A 27680-nucleotide genomic window follows, 5' to 3' on the forward strand; every position below is an offset into this window, starting at 1 on the left:
ATTACACAACAAAATTTAATTATGACCTAAGTAAAATTTTATGTACGTGTCGTTTGTACTCCGCAAAATATATTTCTGCCATATGTACAGTCAATGGGCCAAAAATGGGTGCGAGAGAGGGAAAAAAGTGCTCCGCATCGCGTCTATGTGAGAGACAGTAAATTAGATGGTGGCACGAAAAACAGCCTAGAGACCATTTTAATTAGACCCATTTCGTCACTGTGCCTCTTTTGTCATGGATTCATTTAAATTGCAGCGCAATGATGCGAATAATGTCCACAGAATATCGCCAGAGAATTATCCATTCAAAGGTTTTCGACTGGCGCTGGCTGAGATGCTGTATAATATTAATAAGAGGCGAATTTGTGGGCTCAACAGACTGCGAGCAGAGGCGACGAGAGACACTCAGCAAATTGAAATTTCACTGGGAAATAATTTTCCATAAACTTTCACTCCATTCACAGCATTATGGCAGCGTCTTAATGGCTGTAAAGCATATGTAAGGGTTGCGCGCTGTGTGAAATTTATAGCAATGTATTCGCAAAGTCTTGGAAATTCATGCGAAAGCTTCGCATAAAGTCAACTGAAGAGCCACACGTTGGATACAATTAATGTTTTTCATGCAATTTGCATCAAAATTGTGTTACTTCTTAGAGTGCAAATAATTTCTACTTGGCATAACAATAGCCACACAATCCTTTCTCTCCCACCCCCTCAAGAAACTTCCGAGGAATTCGCCTTGGAGATATTCACTCTTCACTTTCTAACAATTCTTTCGCTCTTCAGAAAGCTCTCCGCATTTTCCACCAAAATACTTTCCATCCAGTGCAATGCAAACAATTTCTTCGCCATTCATTTTATCCTTTTGTTGGCGTCACACGGCAAAAACAATATAAAAATCTTTCCCCCCCCCCAGAATGAGAGGAAGGAGAAAAAGCACCAGCGCAAAATACAAGTAACTTAATTTGCGTGGCTTAAGATAAAAGGGGCAAAAAAATCTGAAACGCCTCCAGTTGCAAGTTGAAAGCTCTTCAGTTGCTGGAGCTGAAAAAAGTGAATCTCTTTCACCTCGCGTTATCCTCTTTCCTGACCTGTTTATTTAGCAAAAGTGTGTGGTTTGCATTCAGTTTTTCCCCTCGTGGGCGCCATATAAAGTTAATGATTTTCAAGCAGATATTCATCACTCGAGAGAAATTTTGTATGCAAGAGTCACTGAAAGGGCAACTGTGGCTTTTATGCTTTTGCCAGGAGAAAAAGCTCAGCGAGAACATATGCGAAGAGCAGAGAAGATGATATGGCTTAAGAGATTAGATTTGCGGATTATGTTCTTGCTAATAAACTCGATAGCATACAATTTTTGATGAGCTTCAAACTTTTATTTGCCGTACAAGTGCATCTCTACTTGAGAGTCCATTTGATTTGCACAAAACTTTCCGCTCGACTTTGAATTGTAGAAAATTCACAATTATGTTGAAATGTGATTTGAAGTGATTTCACATTAAAAAAAATCTCTTTTCATAGAGATAAAATGCGAAAACTATTGTCAAAATGAAATTCCATGAATTTCTTTTTTCTATTCTGTGTGTATATATTTATAAAATGGAAAAGATAATGTTATAATTCCTCAAACTTTGGCTGCAAAATGTGATGATTTCATAATATCTCATCGCATGACTTCGCAAGAAGTCTCTCTGAAGACAAAACGTAATCTCTGTCTTGAAGTTTATCACTTGAAACTGAAGATTTTTCCCGCGAACAGCACTCGACTAAAGCTACTCCCAGTTTTTCCAACATCATTTCCAATATGCGCCGAGATACAGTTCCAGTTATGGCCTCAAATATTTGCGTAATTTGATAAATCTCGAGCTCGTGCTGGCAGAAATGCCGGCTCTTCGCCAGGAACTCCTTGGCGTCAGCGTGTGTGTCTCCCATTGAGGGAATGCAGAGCGCGAATGATCTATGAAGTTTGATATTTCTCGCGTGCGAGTGAAGAATTTCCCTCGCTGGTCACGTTCCGCGCACGGCAGAGACGTAATGCCCGAGGGTTTGGGGGTGGTTCGTCGATTAGTGGCCGCATCAGGCGGAGGAGAGCCGCAGAAGCCACCGGCATGGAGATAAGGGTGGCGCAGATCGCGGCGCGAGCAAAATACCAAATTGAGGCATTTCCCGTGCATCGATTTCCTCCCAGTATCGCCCACGTCTTGGCCAAGAGTCGGATGGAAAATCCAGCGGCATTTCCACGACAATTGCGGTCTGCTGTCTACTCATCGTCGCAGTGTCGGTAATTCGCGCTGGGAGTGAATGAAAGCCGTTGTGTCTTTCCCGCCATGCATGTTAATCATTAATCATAATGACCCACTTAATATGATGAATGTTAGTGTGAATTATTTCTGCTCCGCAGGGAGAGAAAAGTAGGAAAGTACACAAGTCCTGTTTTGATTCCCTATTTAATTAATTACTGGCGGAGTTATTCGCAGACGGGCGGCATGAGTGTTTCGAAATAATCATCGAAATGGCTCATAATATAATAATTAAAATATCCCCCAACCATTGTGGGGCGTTCGCCCTCCAAACAGAGAGCTTAGATGTGGAGCTTTTGCCAGCGAGATGCCAAAAATGCTTCCTCGCATCTCAAAAAGCTTGATTTATATGCAGTGGGTGTGCGAATTCTAAGTTTTCCACTTCCGCCGGCGAAGGAGTTGGAAATGCGAGCAGCATTTACAGGAAACTCAGGGAAAATTGCAAGCCAGAATGCAAAGGAGCTGAAGGATTTTTCCGCGCCAAAGTCAGTGTAAATATTCACCGGCTCTGGAGTGGCTAAAAAGCTCTCAAGTCTTGTCATGAATTCTTTGGCAGTTGCAACTGTGAGCTTATTGCGATGCGGAGTTTAAGGATGGAAACTTTAAGCGTTTATTTATCAAATTTCCAGATGCAGTGGAAATTCACGGAGACTCCGCACTGCTGAGTGGCGTTTTTCCGAAAAAAGGGGGTTCATTCACTTCTTCATAATCCGAGAACAAAAGCAACGGTTGTGCTGTTGTGATATGCAAATTGTCTGGCGAAGGAGACAGAAAACTAATTCGTCTTCGACATTGCGGAGAGCGCAAGATTTGATGTACTGCGAAGGAATGACAAATCTTTCTTCTGCCCAGACACACTTGGAAATGGTATTTTTATGACGCTAGTTTTTGGCAAAATCTCCTGAGCTTACGCTGAGATTCTCGTTTCTGGCAATCATCTAATATTAATGCAAAATTATTCATGAATCCATATATTGGAAACACATTTGGGTCTCTGGAACACCATCTTTTCACAATTTTCCCAACTCCGCACGGAGGCTTTCAAGCCTTTTCCCCTTACTAAACGATAGTGAAGCACAGAGAGAGAAAATGTTTGGGGCGAAGCTCGCACTGCACGAGTGCCGCTTCTATTGACGTATTCCCAGAAACCCTCTATTGTGACGGAATTTATGCAAAACAACAACAACACACATCTTCGTGCATTTCGGACTGTGAATATTAGTAATTCCGGAGCACAATTGCTCACTCTCGTGGCACATTTTGGGGAGGGCTTGGCGAAGACATATCTCGCCAGAAATATATGGACTTCCCTCTGGATTTGAGGAAATCTCACCCTCTCACGCCCAGAGAGATTAAAGTTGGGGAATTTTTGCAGCAAAGTTTGAAATAAGAGAGAAAAATAACCCCCATTTTTCATTCTTTTTCGCACTCCGGTTAGAGGAAAACACCACATAAATCATGCGGTGTGCGGCGAAACAAGAAATTCTGAAGAACTACGCGTGTCTGCGTCTTTGCCGGGAATTTAACACTCGTCACAGCCGCTCAGTATCACGAGGATTCGCGCCACTCCTCATAGACTTGCCGCGAAAATCAGTCTGTAACGCTCTTCTGACATCATTCACGCAGAATTTACAGCACAACTGAGCTCAGCTTTCGGGGGGCTTTTCATGAATATTATTAGGACGGAAATAGACTGCTGGAAAAATGCAATCTTCCACTTCTTGAAAAGGATTTTAAACACTAGAATCACCCAATTTTGCCATTAAAACATCTTCTAAATTCGATACAATAACTACTATTTCAATTTCAATCACATTTTAACAATTATAGCATTTTGAAATGTGAATATTTGGCATGATTTAGCATCAAAAGCAATCATTTCATCCACTCAATGCATATAGGGTAGCAATTATTGATGGAAATTCATTAATATGTGCTAATAAAGTTCGTTAACAAATACATGACATAAACAAATTTGCAACTCGATCAATTCTGTCCTGGTATATTGGCATACGCAATAACCATAGTTATTTATTTATGCTCTCATTATGAAATATGCTTCTCGGAAATATAAATCTCGACCATTTCACGAGAATCGCGAGTGTACTTTTCGCCCCGAAAAAAGAGTGCTATTTCTGTGGCAAATATTCTCAATTTATGTGGCACATCAGCGGCCGGATCGTATCGATAATAAGGGATATTACAGTGGGAAGTGTGTATTAAGATTAAAAAAAATGTGGAACGTGACACGAATGCAATTCCATATATTTAATGTACACACATTGGAAACATCACACATAAAACACCATTGCGAGGCTCTCGAGGGTGAGTAATTCGATCCGGTGGCGCGAAATGGGAGTGTATTGACAGTATGTTGTGTGCCACTTCTTTTGCAGACAGAGAGACAATTTTCCACGATGAGATGCAGGCACAAACACGATCAGACTTCCTAAGCATATATTTCAAAGTATGGGCGATGGGAAATTTGGGGTGAAAAAAGGAAATTAATTGTGCAACTCTGCACACTTTTGAATTCCTCCAGCGCCTGAAAATCCCAATTCCAGGCCAAAATTCGGGATGGGAAATCAGGGGTGGGGGGGAGGCATAGAAAATATTTTCGATTCGGCATTTTCCACACACACACACGTCCTTTTCTTATTCTTCCGGCAGCATTTCGCCAATGTGAAAAAGGTATTGAATGAAGAATTTCGGTGTCGATACTTTTGCCACCCACTCAGCATCGCTCCTGCATAACTTTTGTATTGAGAGTTATGCTCTGGCATTGTGCGAGAAGCGAATTCCACCCTCTCCTCCGGCCGCCCTTGATTTATGACTGCCAGTCCTGCCGGCAAAATATTACAAGATGTTTGTAAATATTGATTTATTGGGTCATTTTTGCTCACAATGAGTCAACGACTAAAGAGCTCTTTTGGGGCGCCTCTCGCCGCCCCCAAATTCGGGGCCACCCACTTTGTGGTGAATTGTAAAATTACCGAAATTGAGTTATGACTAATTTTGCAATTACCCAATTGATTTATTCGGTGGTGAACTGGGTTGTCATGTCCAGCGCTGCGCGGGCGAAATGGGCGGAAAAGTGTTGACAATTTGCGGTCAGACGAGCCTTTTCGCCGTGCTGTCAATTCGCGCATTGTCACCGCGGTGGAAGAATTCCCGACGAGCGCACCTCAATTAGAGCAAGTATGAAGTTACATATGCACGAACTACCTGTTGATTAATTTGCCACCCCCACAGGAATCTTTTGTCTCTCACCCCCGTCGACATTGAGTGAAACTATCTTCCCGCAGAAATTGTAATCCTTAACGAGGCGAATCGCTTAAAAGGCTCCCCGGTGAGATGCTTCACTGGAGCTCTTCATACAACCCCGAAATAATTGGAATAATTTACCTTGATAGAAATTCCATATTATTCTCTCAACTTTGTACCGATGGAAATTCCTCGGATATCAGCCTCAACTTTCAACAGCGAGAGGGTAAAATTTCAGCCATTCGCAGGGAAATTTTATGTCATCCTAAATAGTTTATTATGCAAAAATCCTGAGCTATTTGCCAGAATTTAGGGCAAACGCGATAGAAGAGCGCACAAAGCCTGCCGAATTCTTGCTATGAGGAAATCTTATGAAGTTTAGTTGGCATTTAGATTCTCTTCAGCTGCGATTGTGAAGGATTTGTGCATTCTTAAGACACTTCTCCACATGCAAAGTCAACATTTTTCTTATTTCTTCGTCTTGATTTTGCCAGAAAGTCATGCTTTTAGTCATAAAAATGTATGAGTTTCAGTGTGTGACGAATAAGATTGCTGAAAACCCTTCAAATTGTACTCTGAACTTCAAAGTTTCCTACTCAAATACAGTATTGATCGGCATGGCTGGAGCCCTGAGAAGCTTGGGTGAGAATCAATACCGGAAATCCTCTTGCTGATTAATGCCATCGTGCGAAATTAGTTGAGTGTTGGCGGGATTAGCATGAGGAGCGCTTTCATTTGCTTACAAAACAACGCCACTGAAGCTTGCGCGGCTGCCGAAGAAGTAGTTGATTGTGATGTTGGGGTTGAGAGACTTCTTATTTTGTATGTGGGATCTCACTCGTGCAATAATCCCCATGTATTACCATATAAAACCATGTCAAAATCATTAAAACTTTGAGGGAAGAGAGGGCGTATATTACCGCAGGAGTTTATCTATCACTTTGAGCAAATTTCCGAAAACACCTTTTGCATATAGATTAGAAATTAGTCAAATTGGAGCTCCTCGCTTGGCAGCCCCTTAATTTATATGTACATCCCCTGTTCGCAGCCGCAAATTTATTAAGTACAACTCAGTGGAATACAATAAAATTCACTCGTTTATTGGCGGATACGTAGCATCCATGTTGGCAATAATGAGGGTGGCGACGCTCTGAGGGCGCGTAAGACATTGTCATGCAAATGAGGATGACAGGAAAAATGATGGAGAGAGAGAGACGGAAGTGTCAATGGTGCACACTTTTCCAATTAGCGCGTCGTCTACAATCTCAGCTCGGCGACGGGGGAAAATTCAAATTAATAAAATGTCACTACAACTGCTGGAATTCTCGCTCTTTCTCCAACTCTCTCTCTAATGATCAAAGTTGAAGAATGGAATAAAGTTCATCATGTCTCAAAATTGCATTTCATCTCGGCGACGGATTCCACAGTCTCCGTTCAGACGCCCCTAAGTTATTTTATTAAAAATATTGATTCTCATCACTCCGCTTTTCATACATAGTTAAGGAAAACCTTCGAAGAAGTTTGCGTGTATTAAAATTTGTCTGATTTCCACGGGGTGTGGGGATGATTTTGAAGGCGTGTTTGACAGCTTCAATCGCAATTTCACCCATTTTAAAGAGTCAAACACGAAAATTTCCGATTTCATCATTTCCTCTCTTTATGGCGCTCTTCATGCTAAATTTGAGATGGCAAATTGCGCGCGTGTTTTGATGCAAAACCAAATCGATGATTTAGTTTTAATTATGCAGTAGAATTTTTGGACAAACAAATACAAATTGCGGCTGGTAATTAAAACTTGAATCACTCCATAATATAATTATTATAATGCAAAGCAATTTTCCCCGGTGTGGAAATTCCGCTTTATTACATTTTCAATTTTGTCTATGCGCAAGTAAAAACAGACCAATTAGGAGTTATGATGGTGAATATTCGCAAGCCCACCGAGTGGGAATTTGAATTATTCTGCATATAATGCTCATACAGAATGCATGAGAGCATTTAAGGAGGGCTTTTGCATCGCACACACAGAAACTTGGGCACATGAGATATGTGGCGCATTCCTTGAGAGACGAGACCGACGAGAAGACTTTGAAAAACGAGATTATAAATTTTAATTTGGGCTTAGAGCACTGGATCAATTTCCGTCACTGTTTGGCTTAGGAAAATTCCCTGAACTTCGAGTCTCCGCCAGATAATATTCTAATTATGTGATTATGCACATGAAATTAACTCATGCGCGCAGTTGGAAGCTCAATTGGGAAAAGCTCGTCGGCGTGTGTGAGTGGAAAATGTTGCGCTTGTTGATGTGAAATTCATCTCCTCCCTGATTGCTCAGATTGGCGAGGAGTTAATTATTGATGATCTGAGGACGCCTATAAATCAAGACGGACACTCGAGACGTGTTTATTGATATGCGGCCGCTGCAAAATGATTAAACCGTCAATCAAGCCGGCTCGATCTGCAGATTGAACACACTGTCAACCCGCCCACGCCACAAATCCCACGGGGAAGCAATTCAATCTGAATATTTAGCCCAGCGCGCGGTTAATTCAATAAAAAACTCCTTCGGAGAATAATCACCAGAATTTACTCAGCTTAATTAAAACATTAGCTTTGGGAATTTGTCAGCGATACAAATACAATTAAAATATTGAAGAAAGTGCCGGGGTGAAAATTTTGTGGGGGGAGAACGGAAAGTCTGCGCAGAGAAATTTCACATGACGAGTCAACAAACAAAAGGATATTTGGTAAAATATTTGTGCATGTCAACTTTTCCGTCTCTCGCAGCTTCGCTCATATTCCGTATTATTTCTTTTCATTATTGTAATTTCTCCTTGGTCAATATTTGATGAGACCTTCTGTCGAAAATTTAATTTATGTCTTCAAGGATTCATTAGGTCCCGGATTCTTGTTTCGCCCGTGGAAAAGGATTGTGTTTCGCGATACGGCACGATTATGGAAATTTTTCCGCTGACACACAGAGAGAATGAATGATTTCAGGTGTTCCTTCGCCTCACTTTTTGCCACACTGACATAGAGAAAATGATTTTCCGCCATTTGTTTCGTGGATGAATTTTAGGGAATCAAACCAATCAATGCTGTTCTGTATTTTCCCCTGCAAAATCTTCCCTTAACTTTCAACCTTTCGTGGGCACAAAAACCCACCAAAAGTCGTGCTTTTACGCCATTGAAATCGAAGTTCTGACGCGATTCTCGCGCTTCAGTGACGCTCTCTCAAGCATTTTGCCGCAATGTTTTCTCTCAAATCTTTAAGTAAAACAATCACTCTTGCCAAACTTGTGGCGAGGAAATGTGCCTCAAAAGATGCTAACTTTTCTATCTATTCATTTGTGTTCGCTGGTGAACGGAAGGCGAATTGGGTGAATTCAAAAGGGGTGGCATTAAAGAATAATCAATCCCATTCAGCAATCACAGCCATTTGGCAGTCAGACACCTCGAAAAGGCCCTAAATGATTCGGAAGGAAGGCGCACAGAGGGAAGGTTGACACCCAACCGAGGGCTCTTGGCGAACTTTCCATCGCAGAGCCACAAGAAGAGGAGCAACAACAACAACAATCGGCACAAAAGCCAGTGAACTTTCTGCAAATGAAACATTTGCCTAGTGGAAAGAAGCACTTGATCCTTCCCACTAATGAAGTACAAATAAATCAAATATCTTCTGCCTTCCGTTCGCTGGTGGGCTTCATCAATCAATCCACGGAGGGAAAATATCGCCTCTCTTGCTGTTGCCATTGAAAATGTCGAAGGAAAACATGTCTATTTTTGTGGCCTAAAATCCCAACCAACATTAATAACGATTAGGAATATTTATGGTGGCTTCGGTTGAAGGATGAATTCATTTAAAATCTGCGAGTGTTTTGGCTGGTAAATTTTTGTACATCATTTCCAGAGATGAGCGCGCAAATCCGATAGATGGATTTCTTCAGGCAAAGCGCTTTGAGAGAGAGGAAACAATGGGAAAACGTGGAGCATTTCTCGCAATCGATAGTCTCTGAATTAGAGAAGCACACAAGATGCTGTGTAATTTGGATTAACTATCATCTTTCTCTCGGAACTTTTCCCCATTTCCCGAAGCGTCTCGCACTCCTTCTCGCACCATCGCCCATTGATAATCTCTTTCGCTCTCGTGTTATTAGGAAAGTTGTTCAATTATTCGATACCCCATATCGATGCAGCAAATAAAAACTTTATTTCCAATCCATATTCCGTGATATTAGACATATGTGTGTGATTCAACCCCAAAACAATCTCAATATTGCATCAAAGGCTCTCGAAATTCCACAAAATTCCGCAAATTCATCCACTTTTCCTCACTCATCTCGACATTTTGGCAGCACATGAATGTGAAATATAAGTGAAAACTTACCCGTGTGTGTTCTTTGGTGAGCTTTCAGATGTGAGCTTTTCGTGTAGACTTTCTTGCAACCAAGAAATTGGCATTTGTGTATCCGTCGCTTCGAGTCTGGACTGTGGTCGTGTTGTCTTTGGTGATGTTTTCCTGCAATTCACAATGAAATACATTGTTTAGCGATGGCTTTTTCGGGTTGTTCAACCCTCTCATCATGATTTCCCACAGCTTTTGTGCACTTTCACCCTCACCACCACCAATTGAATTGCAGATAAATCTAATTCTGTCCCACTGGGAAGGAAAAGGGACAACTCTCGTGGGCAAACAATCAACAAAGTGAGGAGTTTGACGTCACATTGAAATGTACGAATTGGTCAGAGATGACACTGAGCTCAGTTTTATGGCTCTCCTCAATGAAATGGTGAATGAGTTCTCAGACAGATTACACTAGAATGTATCTGCACAGAGAAAAATTCACTCTTCTGTTGGAACGATTAGAATTTTGGTGCAATTGTACAATATGGGATTAACTTATCACAAGAGTTTGTAAAATAGTTCAACAAATATGAATTCTAGAATCTAGATTAATTGTTCTCTAAGCAGGAAAAAACCTCCGTGTTGAATGCAATGAGAGAAATCCTGAAGAAATCGGAGGAATTGAATTTTGCATAACTCTCAAATCGCACTACGGCTGAGTGCTTCTCAAACATTGGAAAAGTGTCGAATGGCTTATTCGACCTCTTTAGCACTCTCGCAAGTGCACTTTTTGCCCGCCTTGTCACAAGTGGAGATGGAAAATATGTCTCGGAAAGTCTGTGCAAATGGTAATCCTGTGGGTGACATTGGCAAAATGGACTGTGAAAGCCTTGTCAGGCCTCGGGGAAAGCTGCTCTCGGCAGCTGATTTGGGGGCGTGGCTGGGACTCGGTACTGACCTGTGACTGTGGGTGAACTGGGCGAGTTGGCGGCACGAGCCGACGAGCCCGAGGGCAGCCGCTGGCTGACCTGGATGAAGCGGGTGACGCTGAGCGCGTTCTTGCCGGCCGCCGTGAAGCGGACCAGTGCACTGCGGGGCAGGTGGCCGTTGGGAGACACTCTGAGGATGCCCTGGTGGCCCAGCAGCGCCAGCTCCTCCGGCGCGCCGTTGTTCCTCACGGACTCCGGCGACGAGGGTGGCGTGAGCGTGGGCAGCAGGTCAGTCTGATCGGCGGCTCGCGCCACGAGTCTCAGCTCGATGGCGCTCTCCGTCTTTGTCTGCAGCATCTTGCAGTGCTCCTCGCAGCCGTCCGAGTTGTCCTCGTACTCGTCGTCCAGACGCTCCTTCTTCACCACCACGGCGCAGCTGAGGCTGCTGTCCCACGACACGCCCGAGCACGCCGACGACGCCGAGCTCATGGACAGCGAGTCGAGCGGCCGCTCGCCCAGGTTGATCTCGTCCAGACACAGCGGGTCCACGACCTTCCACGACGCCGACACGGTGGGCGCCGTGAAGAGGTCCCACGGCGTGTCCAAGTCTGTGGGGAGCTTCTTGTAGGACTGCAGCTTCGGCTCGTCTTTGAGGTACTGTTCCATCTCGTAACACGTCTGCCGGGAAAAGAGGAAGAAACAGGGTGAGAAACTGCGCAGTGTTTTGAAAGGTCTCGCATTTGTGTAACCAAATATGTGAATGTAAACAAGAAGAAAGACTGTTGGAATGCAAATCAGATCTTTAAGTGAAGAAATACCTCAAATCTGTTTATACATTAAACAATAAGTCTATAAATAACACTCCTGATTCCGTGGCTTCTTCGTGACTTTCAGGCTAGGTTATTGTTGAATCTGATTTCCAAATTCTCAGCTCTCCTCCACTCCGCAAATCCTATGGAAGTTTCCTGTTTGCCAGGTACGCGTCTTTTGTGAATTTTTAACGAATTCTCGTTAAAATTGCAGGAAGATCTTGCCGGTGAAATAGCAGAATATTAATTGATGTCTCTTCTCCACCCACACAAATCCAATTAATTTATCTCCCTTTTAATACTCGCGCATGACTCTCCTCAGTCGACGCGGGAAATTTTCACATTTTCTATCAATAAATTATCGCGAAAGAATCTGTAATGAGTGTGAATTACATTTCAAATGGGGACAAGGGCTCCCGACCCCTTCTTGTATTTTATTAATTATTCATATTTCATTTGCCAGCCATCAGTGAGTCCGTGATGCCGAAATGATGCTCATATGGTAGTGAAAATTACGTAATTAGCATATATATTGAAAATTCCATTTGCTGCTGTCCTGCGTTTGGCCATTTTCGGGCCATTCTTTGCCGTGCTCGCGCGCCGGGGATGGGAAATTTCGAGGGCGGACGGAAGGCAACCTGACAAGGAAACTTTTTCACCCTCCTCTTAGGAGACTTTCTCTGCGTTGTCTCTCATCACGAATAGTTGAAAGTTGGAAGTTGAATTTAAAACTATGCTCCTGACATATTGATGATGTCTTTGGTGGATGGTGTCGAAAATTGGGGTTGTCTTTTATTCAATTTCATCCGCTCTCTCGACGCTCTTCGTGACATGAATAGCTTGGGAAATGAATTGGGTCTTCTAACCCAGGAAATTGCAGCGACTTTGGCTGCTCCTCACCCGCCACCCGCCGCCCCCAATCAACTCCCCAAGCGTGCCCTTTGATCGTGCTGGAGTGCCATTCGATCACAATAATGTGATTCGTCAGTTATTAACTGGCAGGGCGGAATAACATACTCTAATCCATAAATACGTCCATAAATGTCAATTGCTTCGGAATGATGCATGAAATATTTTATTACACTCTCACTCTCAGCCCACGGGGCGTCCCTCGCACTTTTCATACATAATTTTTCTCCCCTTTTATGTACCAAATACCAATAAGGAGGACGCAAAATTCCACCCAAACCACAGCGATAGAGTTGGATGTATGCTGAAAAGTTTGCAGTTTTTGCCACATACACGCAGACTTTTTTTATGGCTCAAAATTTATCATCTTTGTTTCATTTCATAAATTTCACCCCGTGACATGGAAAAGTCCTCAGCATCCCTCACGATGGCTGGCATTCGCCACGGAAGTGAGTTGGCTTTCAGGAAGTTTGTACATAATTTAGGCTCGAATGGGTATTTTCACCTGCTTCGGCATTTTCACTGAAATAGACGAAAAGCTTCTCACAATATTGAATTCTTGAGAAGAAGTGCAGGGGTATTTTAATAAGCAAACACAAAACCGGAGTGTGTTGAAGTATCATTAAAGAGGGCGGAGCTTTGCAGTGGGCGTGGCATAAATTAATTATTTGACAGTATATTATTGCAGAAAGTAGCAAATCTTCATCACCGTTTGACCCAGAATTCCTGACATAACAGAAGAATATTCAACTCTTTTTCCTCTCTTGAGACAGGAATTTTCTTCTGTCACGAATTCCTTAACATTCCTCTGAGATTTTTGCCTCGGCACATCAGATTAAAAATTCAAATAAATGTCCTCGAGTTGGGAGTCCATTCATGTGCAGAAATATAATTGTAGATATGCCGAAAGATATGCACGGCTCGCTACAGTGTCAGATGTCCAAGAACTGTCTCAGGCAATATCACATTCCATCGAAAGCTGCTGAAGTGTTCCGGATTGCAATAAATATGCAGAGGAAGTGGATGTGAAATGGAATAGAAGGTGGAAATATACTTATTCACCAAAAACACGTTTTACATGATAAATTATATACACATGCAGGCAAATTCTGGCTATGCAAGAGCGCGCGCTCCATATGCACACGCCATGAGCATGCAAATGGAGCTTTCGCGGTGGGAAAAGCTCCCAGTGCTGACGAAGTGAGCGAAGAGTGCCAAAATATTCATATTCCAAATTTATTCACATTCGCCTTTCATCTCTCGCGAGCGTCTTGGCTCAATCAAATGTCTTTCGGCGCGAACGTGCGCGTCACTTCTTGCCACCGAACTGTAATTGGACAAATTGTTGGGTATCCTCACTAAGATACACTCGCACGTCTTTTCTCCGACTCTTCGTGACAATCCCTTGTTGATTTCCCGCGGAGTGCATCGCGATGGGTAAACTGACAATTTGCATGTTGGCAAGAGCAGTCCTGGCAGTCCTTACAGTGCCCGCCCAGCGAAAGCGCCGCAGCACTATGCATAATGCATACCATTGAGCATCCATCAGTCATACGAGGTGCACTGGCGTGGAAAAGGTACGAGCAAATGCGCACCATAAATGTGTTGATGCAAAATTTATGTCCCTCAAATCATCAATTGTAATACACCATTTCACACAGAAATATCGCCGCCCTTTTCACCCCCCCCCCCCCGCCCCCACCCTTTCCGCCCCCGTCAAACGAACGTAGAAAATGCACCGCGTGATTGTGAACGTTGTTCACTCACGTGTCTTGTTTGCCAATAAAATTTCCGTTTGAAGTCGGGAAATCGGAAATAAATATTTTAAATTCATTCTCCCCAACCTCCGAGCGAGCAGTGGAATTAAATTAACACTTTACAATCAATTGCCCGGGTGCAATCTGTGTGAATTTCACACTGATAGTGGGCTCCATCACAGCGAAAAGCCCCCGCGCGCGGGGAAAAAAATGGAAATGGAAAGAGCTCAACTATTCCATTATGTTTTTGCGATATGGATAAACACCATGAATGCATAAAATATTCCCAGTGTTTGCCACAGTGACAAAAAATGCGACATTGCTGTAATATGCAGATACTCAGAGAGACACAAAATGATGGGTTTTGAGCATGGAAGTGACATTTTACAGATTATTTTAGACAAAAGGAGTATAAAATCTTTAATTCCGAAAGCAATTCTTAGTCACATGTGATAATTTGTTGGCGTGTCTATATATTAGAACGCAATATAACACAGTTTAAGGGTTCATCACACCCTTTTTCTTCTATCGCAATACATGGATAAGAAGGTTTCGAGTCTATAAAAATAGAGAAGTTTCATCAAATACTGTTAATTACTGGAGAAATGTCTCGGATTCATCCTTAAAAACTAGGACAACAGACATAAAATCAAGCATAAAATTGATTCGCAGACTTGGACAGTGAAGAAACAGTACGATTTACTTGCAGTATTCTTAAAGCGGTTCAATATAAATCACTGCATTTCGTGTCAGCATTCAATACACTATAATTTCCAGTGAAATGGAACGTCTAACTAGCATTTAAAATGCCAGCAGATGTACAGATATTGAGTGTTTTATGTCCTCTGCCAGTTAATGAATTCAATGGAGGTGCTCTGGAGATTCCCCAATTTCCGATTCTTGCCACACTTGCTCACGATGGCACAATTTACGACATCGGCGCCCCGTGACGTCAGGCTCAATCTCAGGTGTTCTTTGTTGTGGAAAGAAAGGAAAAATGGTCGAGGGGAGCGAATCGGGAGTCCGTCTAGTCGGGCGAAGCATGGCAAATGGTCGGCAGTCACGCGAGCGTCGTAGGCAGAGCGGCGCCAATCTTAGATTTAGAACACTTTCACCATGCGGCTTACGTCATCCATTCAATCCATTCTGAGCTCTGGTGACTCGCGTATTGATTTCCCTGCTCAATTGCATGCAATTTATGCCTTTTACTTGGGCGCTCGCAACATTTTTATGCCGAATAAATTGATTTATGATGAATGGGGAGAGGAAATAAAAAACTGTGGCGTTTCTCCGCCACGGCTTCGATGGGGATGAGAATGTGTTGTCTGACAGAGAGGAGAGACTGTGGAGTTTTATGGCTGCCAAAGGATTTGTGCATTGTCTTCGACATGATGTCTGCGAGTGCAGAGAATTTGCCTGTTGTGTGGTGTTGGAGCAAATCCCAAGAGATTCTTACATTAGTCTTAATGAATTCAGAAGGCCCTCAAGTGCCACCGAAATTGCATATAAACGCAACACATGTGGTTGGGAAATTGCGATGGAAATGTGGTGCTTCTGCTGTAATCTCTGCACCTCGAATAGTCATGGCTTTAAGATGAAGCTGTACAGTTGCAAGAGGGTTTGGGGTGGGGGGATGGGGAGGGTTTCTTGTGAATTTGTCTTTGTGAAATAAATTTAAATTGGAATTTACCCCCTTTTTCACTGTTTGCCACCCCCGCACAACTTCTTGCATATGCAATGAGTGAATTCAATGGCGCTCCGAGAGCGACAGGAAAAGTCTCTGGCGGTGGGGGGAAATTGGAGAACAAACCAAAGTAATTAAACTCTAAAATATTGATGAAATCCAGGGCACGAGGAGCAAAGCGATTGATTACACAAGACTCGGTTAATGAATTTGTCTATTGCGCCAAAAAAGCGCGAGATTCCGCACAGGAACTTTCCGCATTTCTCACCCCATTCGCCAATTCCGCCAAAGTGTCCATCTCACGCGAAGTTGGACTTGAGCGAGGACGATTAAGGGAAATATGGAGAATTTTAATCTCACGACGAGGAATGCGCTGCTCGAGAAAGTGCCCGCGGAGAACAGAAGATGGGGACAGTAATAAGGAAATTGCAATATAACTTTTGAGACAAGGAGAGAGACCCGAGCAAAAAAAGCCTGAACCTCAGAAGGAAGGCAATTTGTCGCCAGAGATCCTCCCTTTGTCTTGCAATTTTAATGGTAATTATGTATACATTAGGGACCAGTCGTCCTCGGGATGTCTTTGATCACCGATGCATGGCGCCTTCAATTCGCAATCGCTCTCAACTTCTGTCCGCCCTTTTCCTTCGGCGCGAGGAGTGCGAGGATTTTTCATGAATATGCGTGAAAAGTGTTAATTAAACGAGGAGAGAACACGACAGGATGGATGTTCAGCGGCGACGGGCGGAAAATTGCGATGAAATTCGTTTAGAGGAAGGAAATTTCTACCACAGATAGCGAGATTTTGAGGAGATTCGGCACAAAATGGTGCGAAATGCTATGGAAATTAGGTTGAAAGACAAGGCGAGAATGCAGCAGGACGACTTGAAAAACTGAATGGAGATTAATTGAAGCACATACAAAATATGAGAAATATAAGAAAAGAACAGACGATCAGGAAAGCAACGATAACTGGGGAAGAGTAAAGTGGAAAAATCATATTTCTGCAGACGTTCTATAAGTTCTACGGTTGCCCTGAATATCTGTCGTCATTCTTTCATACCAAATTCAATTCAATTCACATCCACAGAAGCTGTATGTTATCACATACATTAGAGCGGAACATAAGCATCAACTTCAACTCATCTAAACTTCTCGAAAATTCCCAGTCAAAAGCTTTATTCGATGAAGTCATATTGCGCGCAATTTTTTTCTTTCCCCGAAAGAAAACTTCCACCCACTTGTCAAGCATGAATAGCAAGACATCTTTCTGTCCTGCGTGTTCAATTCCTTATCATTACGTCAGTAATTAATATTTAAATCATGACAAGGCACAAATTGGCATAGGAAAATTTTACGCTTCTTCTCCAGCTCATCTCTTGTGTCGCGAGGGAAAAATTTTTCAACCAACACTGGGAGGACGAATTGCCACAATCTGTCTCTGTCATGGTGTCACATTGCTCTTCATACTTTGCCTCGAGTGCGCTTAATTATATGAATCGAATTAAAAATGAATGCAAACTTTTTGGCACTTCTGGCAGTCCAACAGAACTATGGAGTGAAAAATTAACTATTTATTTAGTCTGCTGCGAGTGGAAATCACGAAGCGAAATTGCATCCAGTTTGTTGTTGTCGCCTGTAAATGGACCAGGGTCTTTCCCAGGCGAATCTCCTTGAGAAAATGGAAAAGCGCAGAGCGAGAGAGTGTCTTGGGCGACACTCTCTCCAGATGATGTTGCGAAATTGTTTGCAAAATGACTATTAGAGCTTTGAAGATGTGCATTGAAAGTGAAGAGAACTCGTGATGTTCTTGGACTAACTATGATAAAAATGCCACGCTTAACTTTACTTCGCAGGGCCTTCAAAGGAGTTAATAACGCAGTTCTTGAGTCTGATGAACACTCAATACGAGTGGCATTCTGCAATTTCCTCTGCATGTCAATTAAGTTTGCACTTTCCACTACCCAAGACTTATCAGGAAAGTCCTCGAATGAAATATGCACACTGTACAGAGCCCAATAATAAGCTTCCCAAATCATTGTTCTTCACTCAAACTTGATGACATTCTTGGTTACTTTATCACTTTGATAGAATAATGTAATTGACTTGAGAAATTTTCCCACCGCAAAACTTTCTCAAGATTCCACTGGAAAATGTCACAAGACATTGTTTTCCCGTGTGAAACATCCGCTTTATGAGACACATTCACTCATTTTCATGCCATCTCACCGACTGGATGAAAAACTCAGTCTGAATTCAGCAGAAAGCATTTAATTTGCGGGACATTGAGGAATTGTTTTGCGAATGTTGATGTGTCCCAAAAACTTTATAGTGCGCCAAATAACCGCTGATCAATTGCGTATTTGTGCGAAAGGATGTGGAAAAATGGCCAGTGGAAGAGATGAATGGAACTCATGGCTTTTTCATATTATTGTTTTCCACTGCACGCAAATTTATGATAGTCGTGCTCAAATGGCCAGAAATTTATGCGGAATTATTCAGAATTGGACAATTTAAAGATGGACGAAGCTCCGCGCATCGAAATCAATTGCACAAAATGCGCGCCGTCTGATAAATGAGGGGCGAAATGACCGAAATATTGCACAGCATTGAAATAGATTATATGCTGTAGCATGGAAGAAGCTCCCTCATTATCGTTCCGGCACCACATTTATATTGAATTCTGCGCTGCCGGAGGAAATTCCACGTTCATTTTAAAACTTTCCAACAAGGATTTATTGCCCAACGTCTTCCTTGTGGCTTCTATTGCGGCCGCACTGTGACCAAGCAGAAAAAGTCCCACCAGAATGATGAACAAGCGGAAAATCTAAATTTATTAATAATTTCTCTGCACTTTTCTCTCTCACCTTCAGAAATTACATCATATTTATATCACATTTAATGGAGATACTTTCATTTCTGGGCCGTGAGGGTGGAAAAAAAATCAATCGCATGTGCCGAAAATAAGAGGCCAGAAAGCAAGAAAATCCACCCAATTCGTCAGGCTTTTCCCAATCCATCAAGCGCCCTTTTATCGGACCAACTTCAGGCCGATATATCGAGTGCATTGCCGACGGTGGAATATTGAATGTCGAGCCGGTCGATTTGGCGTGAGGATGGCAGAATAAATAAAATATGATGTTTGTACGCAATGCGTAAATACCATATAATTTGGCGAAATGCCTCGGATGCGTGTTTATCGTGGGTTTCTTCATCTCCATAAAAAAGTAACCACCCCACAGAGGAAGAATATTTGCCATTCGAATAAATACTGTACTTGAAAAATATTTTATTATCCACCCACAATCCACTGTTTTGCGATGACACGAGCGAACGGGGCGAATAAAATCGGGTGACGCGCGTCTTCGATGCCCAACCCCCATTGAAAGGTGGGCATTTGCACTGTTGCCTTCTGACCTCTGCGAACGTGAGCCATGCGATATTTATTGCACGGTGACGATTCAATTCCCCAGCTTTCTCACCTCTTATTTATTTCCGGTCATTCGGAAGTTTTGTGCTCTATTTCGATTTAAAGTTTTCACTTTGTAATCTTTCTCACAACTTAATTGGGATTCGAGACTGGGGCGGAAGAAGTTTAAGTGTGTCAGGCAATAAGGCGAAATGGGCTTAAATATGTCACAGGACAATATGAACAATCAATTGCCAAAGGATTTAACACAATCTGTTTGGCTGCATTTAATGGATTTTCAGCATAAGTGCCGAGATTGGGAGACTTAAGAGTGAAATTAATACAAAAACTTAACATACAGGATTGCAAGTTCAATTCTCTCAATACTTGCCACTAAGCTCTTTGCATTCCACATTGCGTAGCACCGCAATGTTTAGATTAAATCACAGGAAGCGCTCGAGCTCTTTGAGCTTTTCTCTGTTTTTCATCTTTTCACTAGCAGTTCAGTGCTCCTCATAAGCGAAATACTCCTGATAAGCATTTTCTGGTGGAAAATTTCACCTATAGCAATGTTCTTTGTGCGAACGACAAGAGCGATAACAGGGGAATTATCTGGGAAAATCGCTTACAAAATCCCACCTTTACATCGTGTGGCATCTCGTGGGAAATGTGCGATTCCGCATTTCCTGCACTTTGCGTGCTTCTTGGGGGAAAAATCCCATTCAGCACTGCTTGGCATCTTTCCCTTGCAGCTGACAATTTTCACTCTGGGCGGTGCATTAGCTGCTGATGGCATTTGGCACTGTGCTTTCGAGCATTAGGTCGATTAGGTCAGAAAACTTCCGAGACGCTGTCACTTTGGCGCGCGGATGAAATTGTCATGTTTGTGATAAATATTTCATTTTTAATATATCAAAAAAGGGCCCCAGAAAGAAAGAAGGAAAATATATATAAAATGGGGCTCACAAAATGATTTCAATTTAATTAAGTATGGCCATCCCTTCCGCAATTTTGCCGTGAGCGGAAAGGGAGAAGGTGAGCGAATGGCTTCGCTGAGCAAAGTCATAAATCATTCAATGGATTTTCCACCCTCAGCCATTCACAGTTGCTCTCGGACGCGAAAAGCACTGGATAATTGTTGTTCTTCTTTACACACCGTCGCGTATTTAAAATTCAATCTTGACATTTCACGACAAGCTTTTTTAGGCCCATTCCTCTCGCCAAAAATTCTCTTCACCGTCGTCGACAAACTTATCAATTAAAAAGTTTCCTTCCTTCCTTGAGCAACATTCTAAGCTGGCTGAATGGGAAACACTTGAGGCATGAACGGGCCACTCAGTCGAGAATTATGAATTAAGAAGAGCAAATGTGGCGGCGAAAAGAATCAGTCAACAGACGCCGAAGCACGACATATTTGATGAGGAAAATGATGGTAAACAATTTTTCAAACACACGCGCGCCGAAGCTTGGGCACATCAATGGGGGAAATTGTGGCTTCGAGAAGAGAGAAACTTGTCTCTTCACTTCAATATCAAGCGATTCACTTACGGCAAATGGCATCTTTTCTCTAAAAATCCTGCTGTGAAATTCACAGGTCGAGTGAAAAGGGAATTTGATGTTTACCTGCAAAGAAAAGAAGGAATATTGTAGTGACAAGTTGACGCGTGAAATGGAAAAGGATGGTAATGTTAGCACCTCTGCATTGTCCTCTATATTGGGAAATGTACTTAAAATTCCCTTCTTAGAACCCCATAATCTCGCTTCAGCCCGCCAAAGGATGAGTGGGCTTCCTTGTTAACATCCCAGCTCATGCAGATTAGTGTTCTTGACGGTCAATAATTATCAGATTCCCTGGAATTGGGCGCCCTGTCCTCGCCTCAAAACACCCCCCAGAAAGTTTATCGAAGTACTGTGTACATAGATTAGGAGGAGACTTTGCCCAGGGAGAGCGATTTGACATTTTGCTGATAAGGCTGAGGAACAAATTAAATATCACTGAGCAACTGATTATCATGTCAATTTGATTGCTAGCTTCCAGTGCAGAAGTTGTAAAGTTGTACTTTTTGCCTCAACTTCCTCCGCGTCTTCCTCCTATCGTTTGGCTCTGCCCTGGATTTCTCTCGTGTGTGTCTCTCTTTCTCAAGTCCGTAATCAAATATTTCTTTTCCGAAAGCACAAATATCCTGGGCGAAGTACCTACACATGTATAATGTATCAAGCTGGGGATGGTCGAGTGGATGGAGTGGAGAAAAATGGATTTCTAAAAAAAAGAAGAGAAAACGGAAGGGGTTGACTGCTCAAAAGGCACCTCGGCAGAGACTGCGCCCCACATTGCTCCAAACGGTGCAGAGAGAGAGTCCTTTGAGGAAACGAGTAATTTTCTTAACTTTTCTTTTCCTCCCCTCGCAACAGAGGAAGACCGGCGGGCGACCTTATGCTTTTGTAAGGAGGATTCCATTGAATTTTATTGTTTTCCATTTCCCCACCCCGCCAGGCCGCCCTCCTTGTGCACATTTTGTGGATGACAGAGTCAAAGTGATAGAAGAAAATAGTAGAGAAAGTGTATTTGTATGTGGCACCAACTGGTATTGTTTTGCACAAAATCTCCCCAGAACCATCGCGATTCTTATCATCGTCACAATGCTATTTATGACAGCTCTATAAATTTATTATATCGTCCCTCTATTCAGCACAAGTCCTTCCGCACTGCCTCTCCTCCTTCTCGTGTACCAGATATTTTAAGCACCATGAACTCTGGCTCGGCGCTGTAGCAATTTAACCGCCTCGATGGTGAGCATTGCCAGGAATATTGCGATATTAGGAGCAACAATAGTCTCATTTAATTAAATATCTCGCCATTTCTTGCCACACCAGCCCCTCAACTCAGGGGATGTGTGAATACGAAATTCGACCTCACACCAGCCATGGTTTTGCTGCTCCATTGCACTGCCAAAGGAGTGAACGGGGCAAGAGTGCAAATGTCAGAATTGTCTGCTTCGCATAGCCTTTTTGCGGTTGTTCTTCCCAGCAACGCTCGTTTGGGAGCTTTCAGCTTTTTGCACCACCACATATTTTCTTTGGAGCAAGAAGCCCGAAATGCAATGAACAGCACTGCAAGGATTGTCACCTTTATGTGATGCTTTAAGCTCTGCAAACAGGTGTTGAAATAATTGAAATTAATTCTAGAAACTCAAGAACAAAGAGAGAGAGAGAGAGAGAGTGATTTATTAAGTGATTTCGAGAAATGTATCGAAATATCCACTAAACTTTGCATTGTTTCTCAAGTTGGACAAGTTGTATCAATTCTTATGAACCATTTGCCGAAGATTCAGGAAAATACAGTGTATTTGTGACGATTTCATAACATTCATAGAGTGCAGAAGTTATAACTCAAGATGTCACATATACTGTTTATCATGCAAACCATTAAAATTCACACAATCTATGCTGCATTTGCGAGCACTTAAGCAATCTGTTAAAGTTGATTCCTGGTGCCTTTAAGCTCTGGCCTTAAAGCTCACTTCTCCTTGATTGACTTCATATTGGCAAGCGAGGCTTTCAGCCTTGCATTCTCAATCAGCAGCGCACGAAAGACCTCTTTCTCTGGATGGCACGAAGACGGGTTACCGAGCCAAATGGCTTTTCCTCCCCCACACTCCATCGATTGCGATGATGAATTTCCCTGCTGGCTGGCCATGCGGAAACTGGCGCTCGGGGTCAATCGGGGTGTGAAATGCCTAACACGCGGTGCACAATGGCTCTGTGCCTCCCGGCGAAGGTGAGACAATATCCAGGAGCTGACAAAAGGCAAAGAAGAGAGGCATCGGCAATTCGATTCGCAGCACGAGTCGAGCCCACAGTAATCCCTGAGGTGATGGCAATTGGATTGAGTGTCATGCACTGCATCCTCAGTCATTTCGTGTTTATCATCCACTCCATAATCCAATATGCAGACACACACACACGAGGTGAGAATGGCTGGCGCCCCAACTTTGCCAATGCACGGCAGTTCTCCACTTTCTTGTGTCTAATTTGCTAATTACATTCGCCCCCAGCCCGCCTGTCACTTCCACCCTGACACCTCTATGATGTGGATGATGGCAGTTCCGGTGAAATATGTATGGGGCCGGCGGGGAGACGCGGCGGAGCTTGTATCAGTAATTAATCCTGTTTGCATTAATGTTGACGAGATTATTTCTCATAGCTTTAATTACATTCAGCGATAGATATTTCGCGCGCGAGAGCTTCGCGGTCTCCTCACGATGCCGCAACTGCTCGGGCGACAGGTGTGAGCTCAGATTTCGAATACATCTCGTCATCCATCACACTGTCAGTGGAGCGACAGAGGAAAAAGCGCGAATATTTTGCACCAAACACCGATTATTCTTGTCCCACAGCCAGTGAGAGAGAGTGAGCGAAAAAAGGCATCTCACCACATTCCTTCGGCCCCAAAAGCCCTTCTCCACTTCATTTCAATTCGCTCATCCATTTTTCATATGCCCCAGCGCAGAGTGAGTGCCAGAGCGAGTTGATTAATCTCCCTCGCCGAGCAAATCAAACAATAATCCGTGGTTTTTGCCACTCTCGCATCTCTGTGACAATTCCCCAAGCATTCGCTGCAATTAATCCACCCAACAAGTGTGGCCCAAGATGAAGAGGGACTCTATCAAATTTACCAACATGTCAATAAATAATCACCACTCAATCACTTCACGCCCCGACAGACGCCCAAAGCCCACCTCCGTCAGTCACCTCAATCGCCTGTCCCGGCCGGTCGGCCGTCCATCTTTGCGTGATCCATGCGAAATCAATTACCGCGCCAGCTCGCTGGCGGCCGAGACCATCGACACGACAATCGATCAATTTAGCCACTTCCGCGGAAGCCTGCGACACTCTCATGGCGATTACCGTCGAGGGGCGATTAGGAGATGCTCACGAGATATATTGCGGCGTATCAATATCACTCTTCCGCTTTGATTGCCCAAATTCAGCCACAATCGCACGATTAATCATCTCCCAATTATCGCAGCTGAGTTTTTCAGTAGAGAAAAACAATCTAAGAATTCTGAGCCAAATTCTCACTACGATTTTTCCTCAATTATTTCGCGCCAAACTTGACAGGAAATTCTTTGAGAAATATAAAGGAGAATTAACTAAAATTTTGATCCTTAAATAATGGAAACATGTGGAAACTTCCTTGCAGTGCTCAAGACATTCTTTGGGAACATCTAAGAAGTGTGAGAATATTCAAAGATTTCTACACTGCAAAACTTATTTAAGCTTTGTGTTTGCCGCAATAAAAAACTTAGAAAAAAAACAGATTCTTCACTTGCAGAACATGAAAATGAGCTTCAAATAAACTAAATCCAGAGACTGATTTCACATGCATGATTATCGATGTCGAATTAAAATAGCGAACATATTTTTCATATCAATCACTTAATTTCCTTTGTGGAAATTAAACATTTTCGCCATGATTGAAGCAAAAATGCCACTTTTTACTGTGACAAAGTGTCACAGTAAAATCTATATATCGCAATATATTTAATATCATAATTATTAATTAAAACATTCCACAGTGAACAGCGTTGGAAGCTCTAAAAAGTTCATCTGCAGCACTGAAAGTTGCCGCGATGCGCCCAGTTAAAATGTGCGGCAGCATCGGAAGTAATACGGTGCATTTTGGAAAATCACAGTAATTTGACATGTTCTCGGAAGTTGTAGCGAAAATGGGAGAGCGATGTCCAAGGTACGATGCGCCAATTACACTGCATATTTGCTCAACGACATGGTGTAACTTCGTAAATTAATAATAAATATAATTCATCGTTTGTAAAGTTTTGCCAACACTAAAATATCCCTCCCCTGGCTGCCCATGTACTCCGGGTGAGATAAATTTTGTCGCTCTCTCACCCCAAACTTTGAACGTGCACATGACATTGAGGAATATATCTGCTGGGGGTGGGTTTTTCGGGGGGGCGGCGGCTTGGATGGCCCGAAAAAGTGGATGAATTGGTAGACGTGTGATCTGTCAGTTCACATTTTATATTGTTATTCAATGCTAAAACGTGGAAAATTCAGTTTCCACTGATTTAATTACACACTCTCGTTGCGACCATCATAAATGAATGTTTGAAAATGTGGAGTAAGAGTCGGGATGGAGCTTTTCCATGGCAAAATTGTGAATTAATTATAAATTTTGTCTGCAGCACCGAAACTCTTGTGCCTCGAAATTGCATGTTTTGCTGTACTTTTCACACTTTTCACCCCAACTCTCACCTCAATTTCTCGCCATCGCCATTTAACCATTGCCTCGGGAATCGGGAAAAACCCACCCTTCAAGCCACACTTTTACCTCTCCACCACCGGAAAAACCTCTCCATGGAAGAAGTGCGCGACGAAATCACAGAGAGAAGCTTTGTGCTCTTTTTTCTCAGTGCATCGCGATGGCGAATTTTGATTTCAATGGAAAAATTAACCACATAAAAAGCAAATCACTCCACTTCACCTCACTCCAGCCACTTGAAGTTTCAAGTGTGAGATGGGAAAACAATGGGAAAGAACGTGAAATCTTTAACAGGAGAGCGAGAGAGAGAAAATACCCTGCAAAGTTTTCTCAAAAAGTTATTACTTTATTTGTAATCTCTATTACTCTCTCGGTCTTTGAATTTTCACTTTTAGAGCTCTTTTGTCCTCGGGGCACCTCAACCACTGGAGAAGAAATATTTTTTCTGCCGCCACCCCGAGAGCCCGTGGCAAAGAGTGGGAAGATGAATGGGAAAGCGGAGAAATGAAAAATATCCCGGAAAACATGAATCTACTTAATATTTCATTCTTCCGTGTATCTTTACTTTTCATTTATGTTTATTGTGAGATAAATTCTGTGCCACAAGAAGGGAAGAAAGGGGAGGAAAGAGGATAATATATACTGCTATTAGTCTCTCATAATATTTGTGATTAAAAATTAGTTCCTGAAATACAAAATGCCAGAGCTTTGAGAAATTGAATTCGTTGAAAGGATGAACAGTTTAGTGAATTTTCTTGAGGAGAAAGTCGACACAGATGGTTTTTTTTTATTTCCTCCTGGAAAATATTCATAATATCACGAATATCCAAGTGGATTATTTTAAAAGAATTTATTATGCCTCTCGAAGTGACACTTCATCGCCAATATCTGCAATCTTCTGTGTATGAATTGCAATATTTCAAGTGGAACAATAGAGATTTAGAGCGAGTTACTGGGAATTGGTTTTCTCCAAATTAATCACACCGAAGCTCCGGGTGGAGAAAAGCTGAATTGTTGGTGGCATAAAATTCAAAATCCAACCATGTTCTCACCCCGAAAGCTCTCCTTTTCGCGAGCATCGACGCAACCCGCCTTTCAATTTTATAGTTATGTGCAACATTTACATTTTACTGTCGTCCTATTGTTGCAATTCTCCTCTGTGCAGACACTTCTTCAGCGGCTCGGATGTGTGAATTTTCCTCCCCTCCCCCCTCAGATATATATTTTCGCCGAATGGGTTCAATTGAGGGATATTGCTTGGGTTCAGGGCTAGAAATATTGGTGACACTGCGTTGATGTCTTTCGCCCGATTTTACACCTGTTCCGCGCGCGCGAATTGAACTGCTGGAAATTGCAAAATGAGGCTTAATTCCCGGCCAAAACATTCTATATATGTGTGACTTTTGCGATGCCACATGCCGAAGGTATATGAGCTTGATGTAGAGAGCGATTTTATCTCTAATGGAAAATGGCAATTACGCAGTGGACATAAATTTACAGCACACAGGGAAGAAAAGTAGGAAATTTATTAGTTTTATCCACACTTTATTAAGATTCTGAATTATTGCCCAGAGGAACCAGAGAATTGTTAAAACACGGGAAATTGCCAAGTGGTTTCTCCCATTTGGGGCGCATTCTTTCTGCACAACTTTTTACATTCACCCTCCGTCCCTTTCCACCACCTCTCTGTGTGGGGGATGGGAAGAGTCATTCTGCAATTTATATTGGTCTCATTCACGGTGAAATTACCATTTAAATGTGTGCCTTGTGCAATGCTTAAAGCCAGGCTTTCGCCCACAAAAAAAAGGCGAGAAGAAGCACTTAAAGCTGCCAGTGTTTGCCGCAATACTTAGAAGGGCGAGTCTTTAAAGATAGTCAAATATTTTCCCAAGCATCATCCGCACAATGGCAGCGCCCATTTGAATGGGAGGTTTTTCCATTTTGCATCTCGCCAGCGGTGATAATTGTCCTCAATTAAGGGCCCCCGGCTT

General features: G+C 42.6%; 1 protein-coding gene across 1 annotated transcript in view; it reads right to left on the reverse strand.

The window, feature by feature from the left end:
• LOC132261198 (Krueppel-like factor 7) overlaps positions 1-27680 on the reverse strand; it is a 141485-nt gene that overhangs the window by 5964 nt on the left and 107841 nt on the right. Inside the window, exons 2-3 of the mRNA XM_059759830.1 lie at positions 10868-11516; positions 9952-10083 (exon numbers count right to left, since the gene is read on the reverse strand). Of these exons, the coding sequence (XP_059615813.1) occupies positions 9952-10083; positions 10868-11516 (781 nt within the window). The remainder of the gene's footprint in view (positions 1-9951; positions 10084-10867; positions 11517-27680) is intronic.

This window comes from Phlebotomus argentipes, unplaced genomic scaffold, assembly GCF_947086385.1.
Source record: "Phlebotomus argentipes unplaced genomic scaffold, Phlebotomus argentipes genome assembly scaffold_18, whole genome shotgun sequence".
NCBI classification, from domain to species: Eukaryota; Metazoa; Arthropoda; class Insecta; order Diptera; family Psychodidae; genus Phlebotomus; species Phlebotomus argentipes.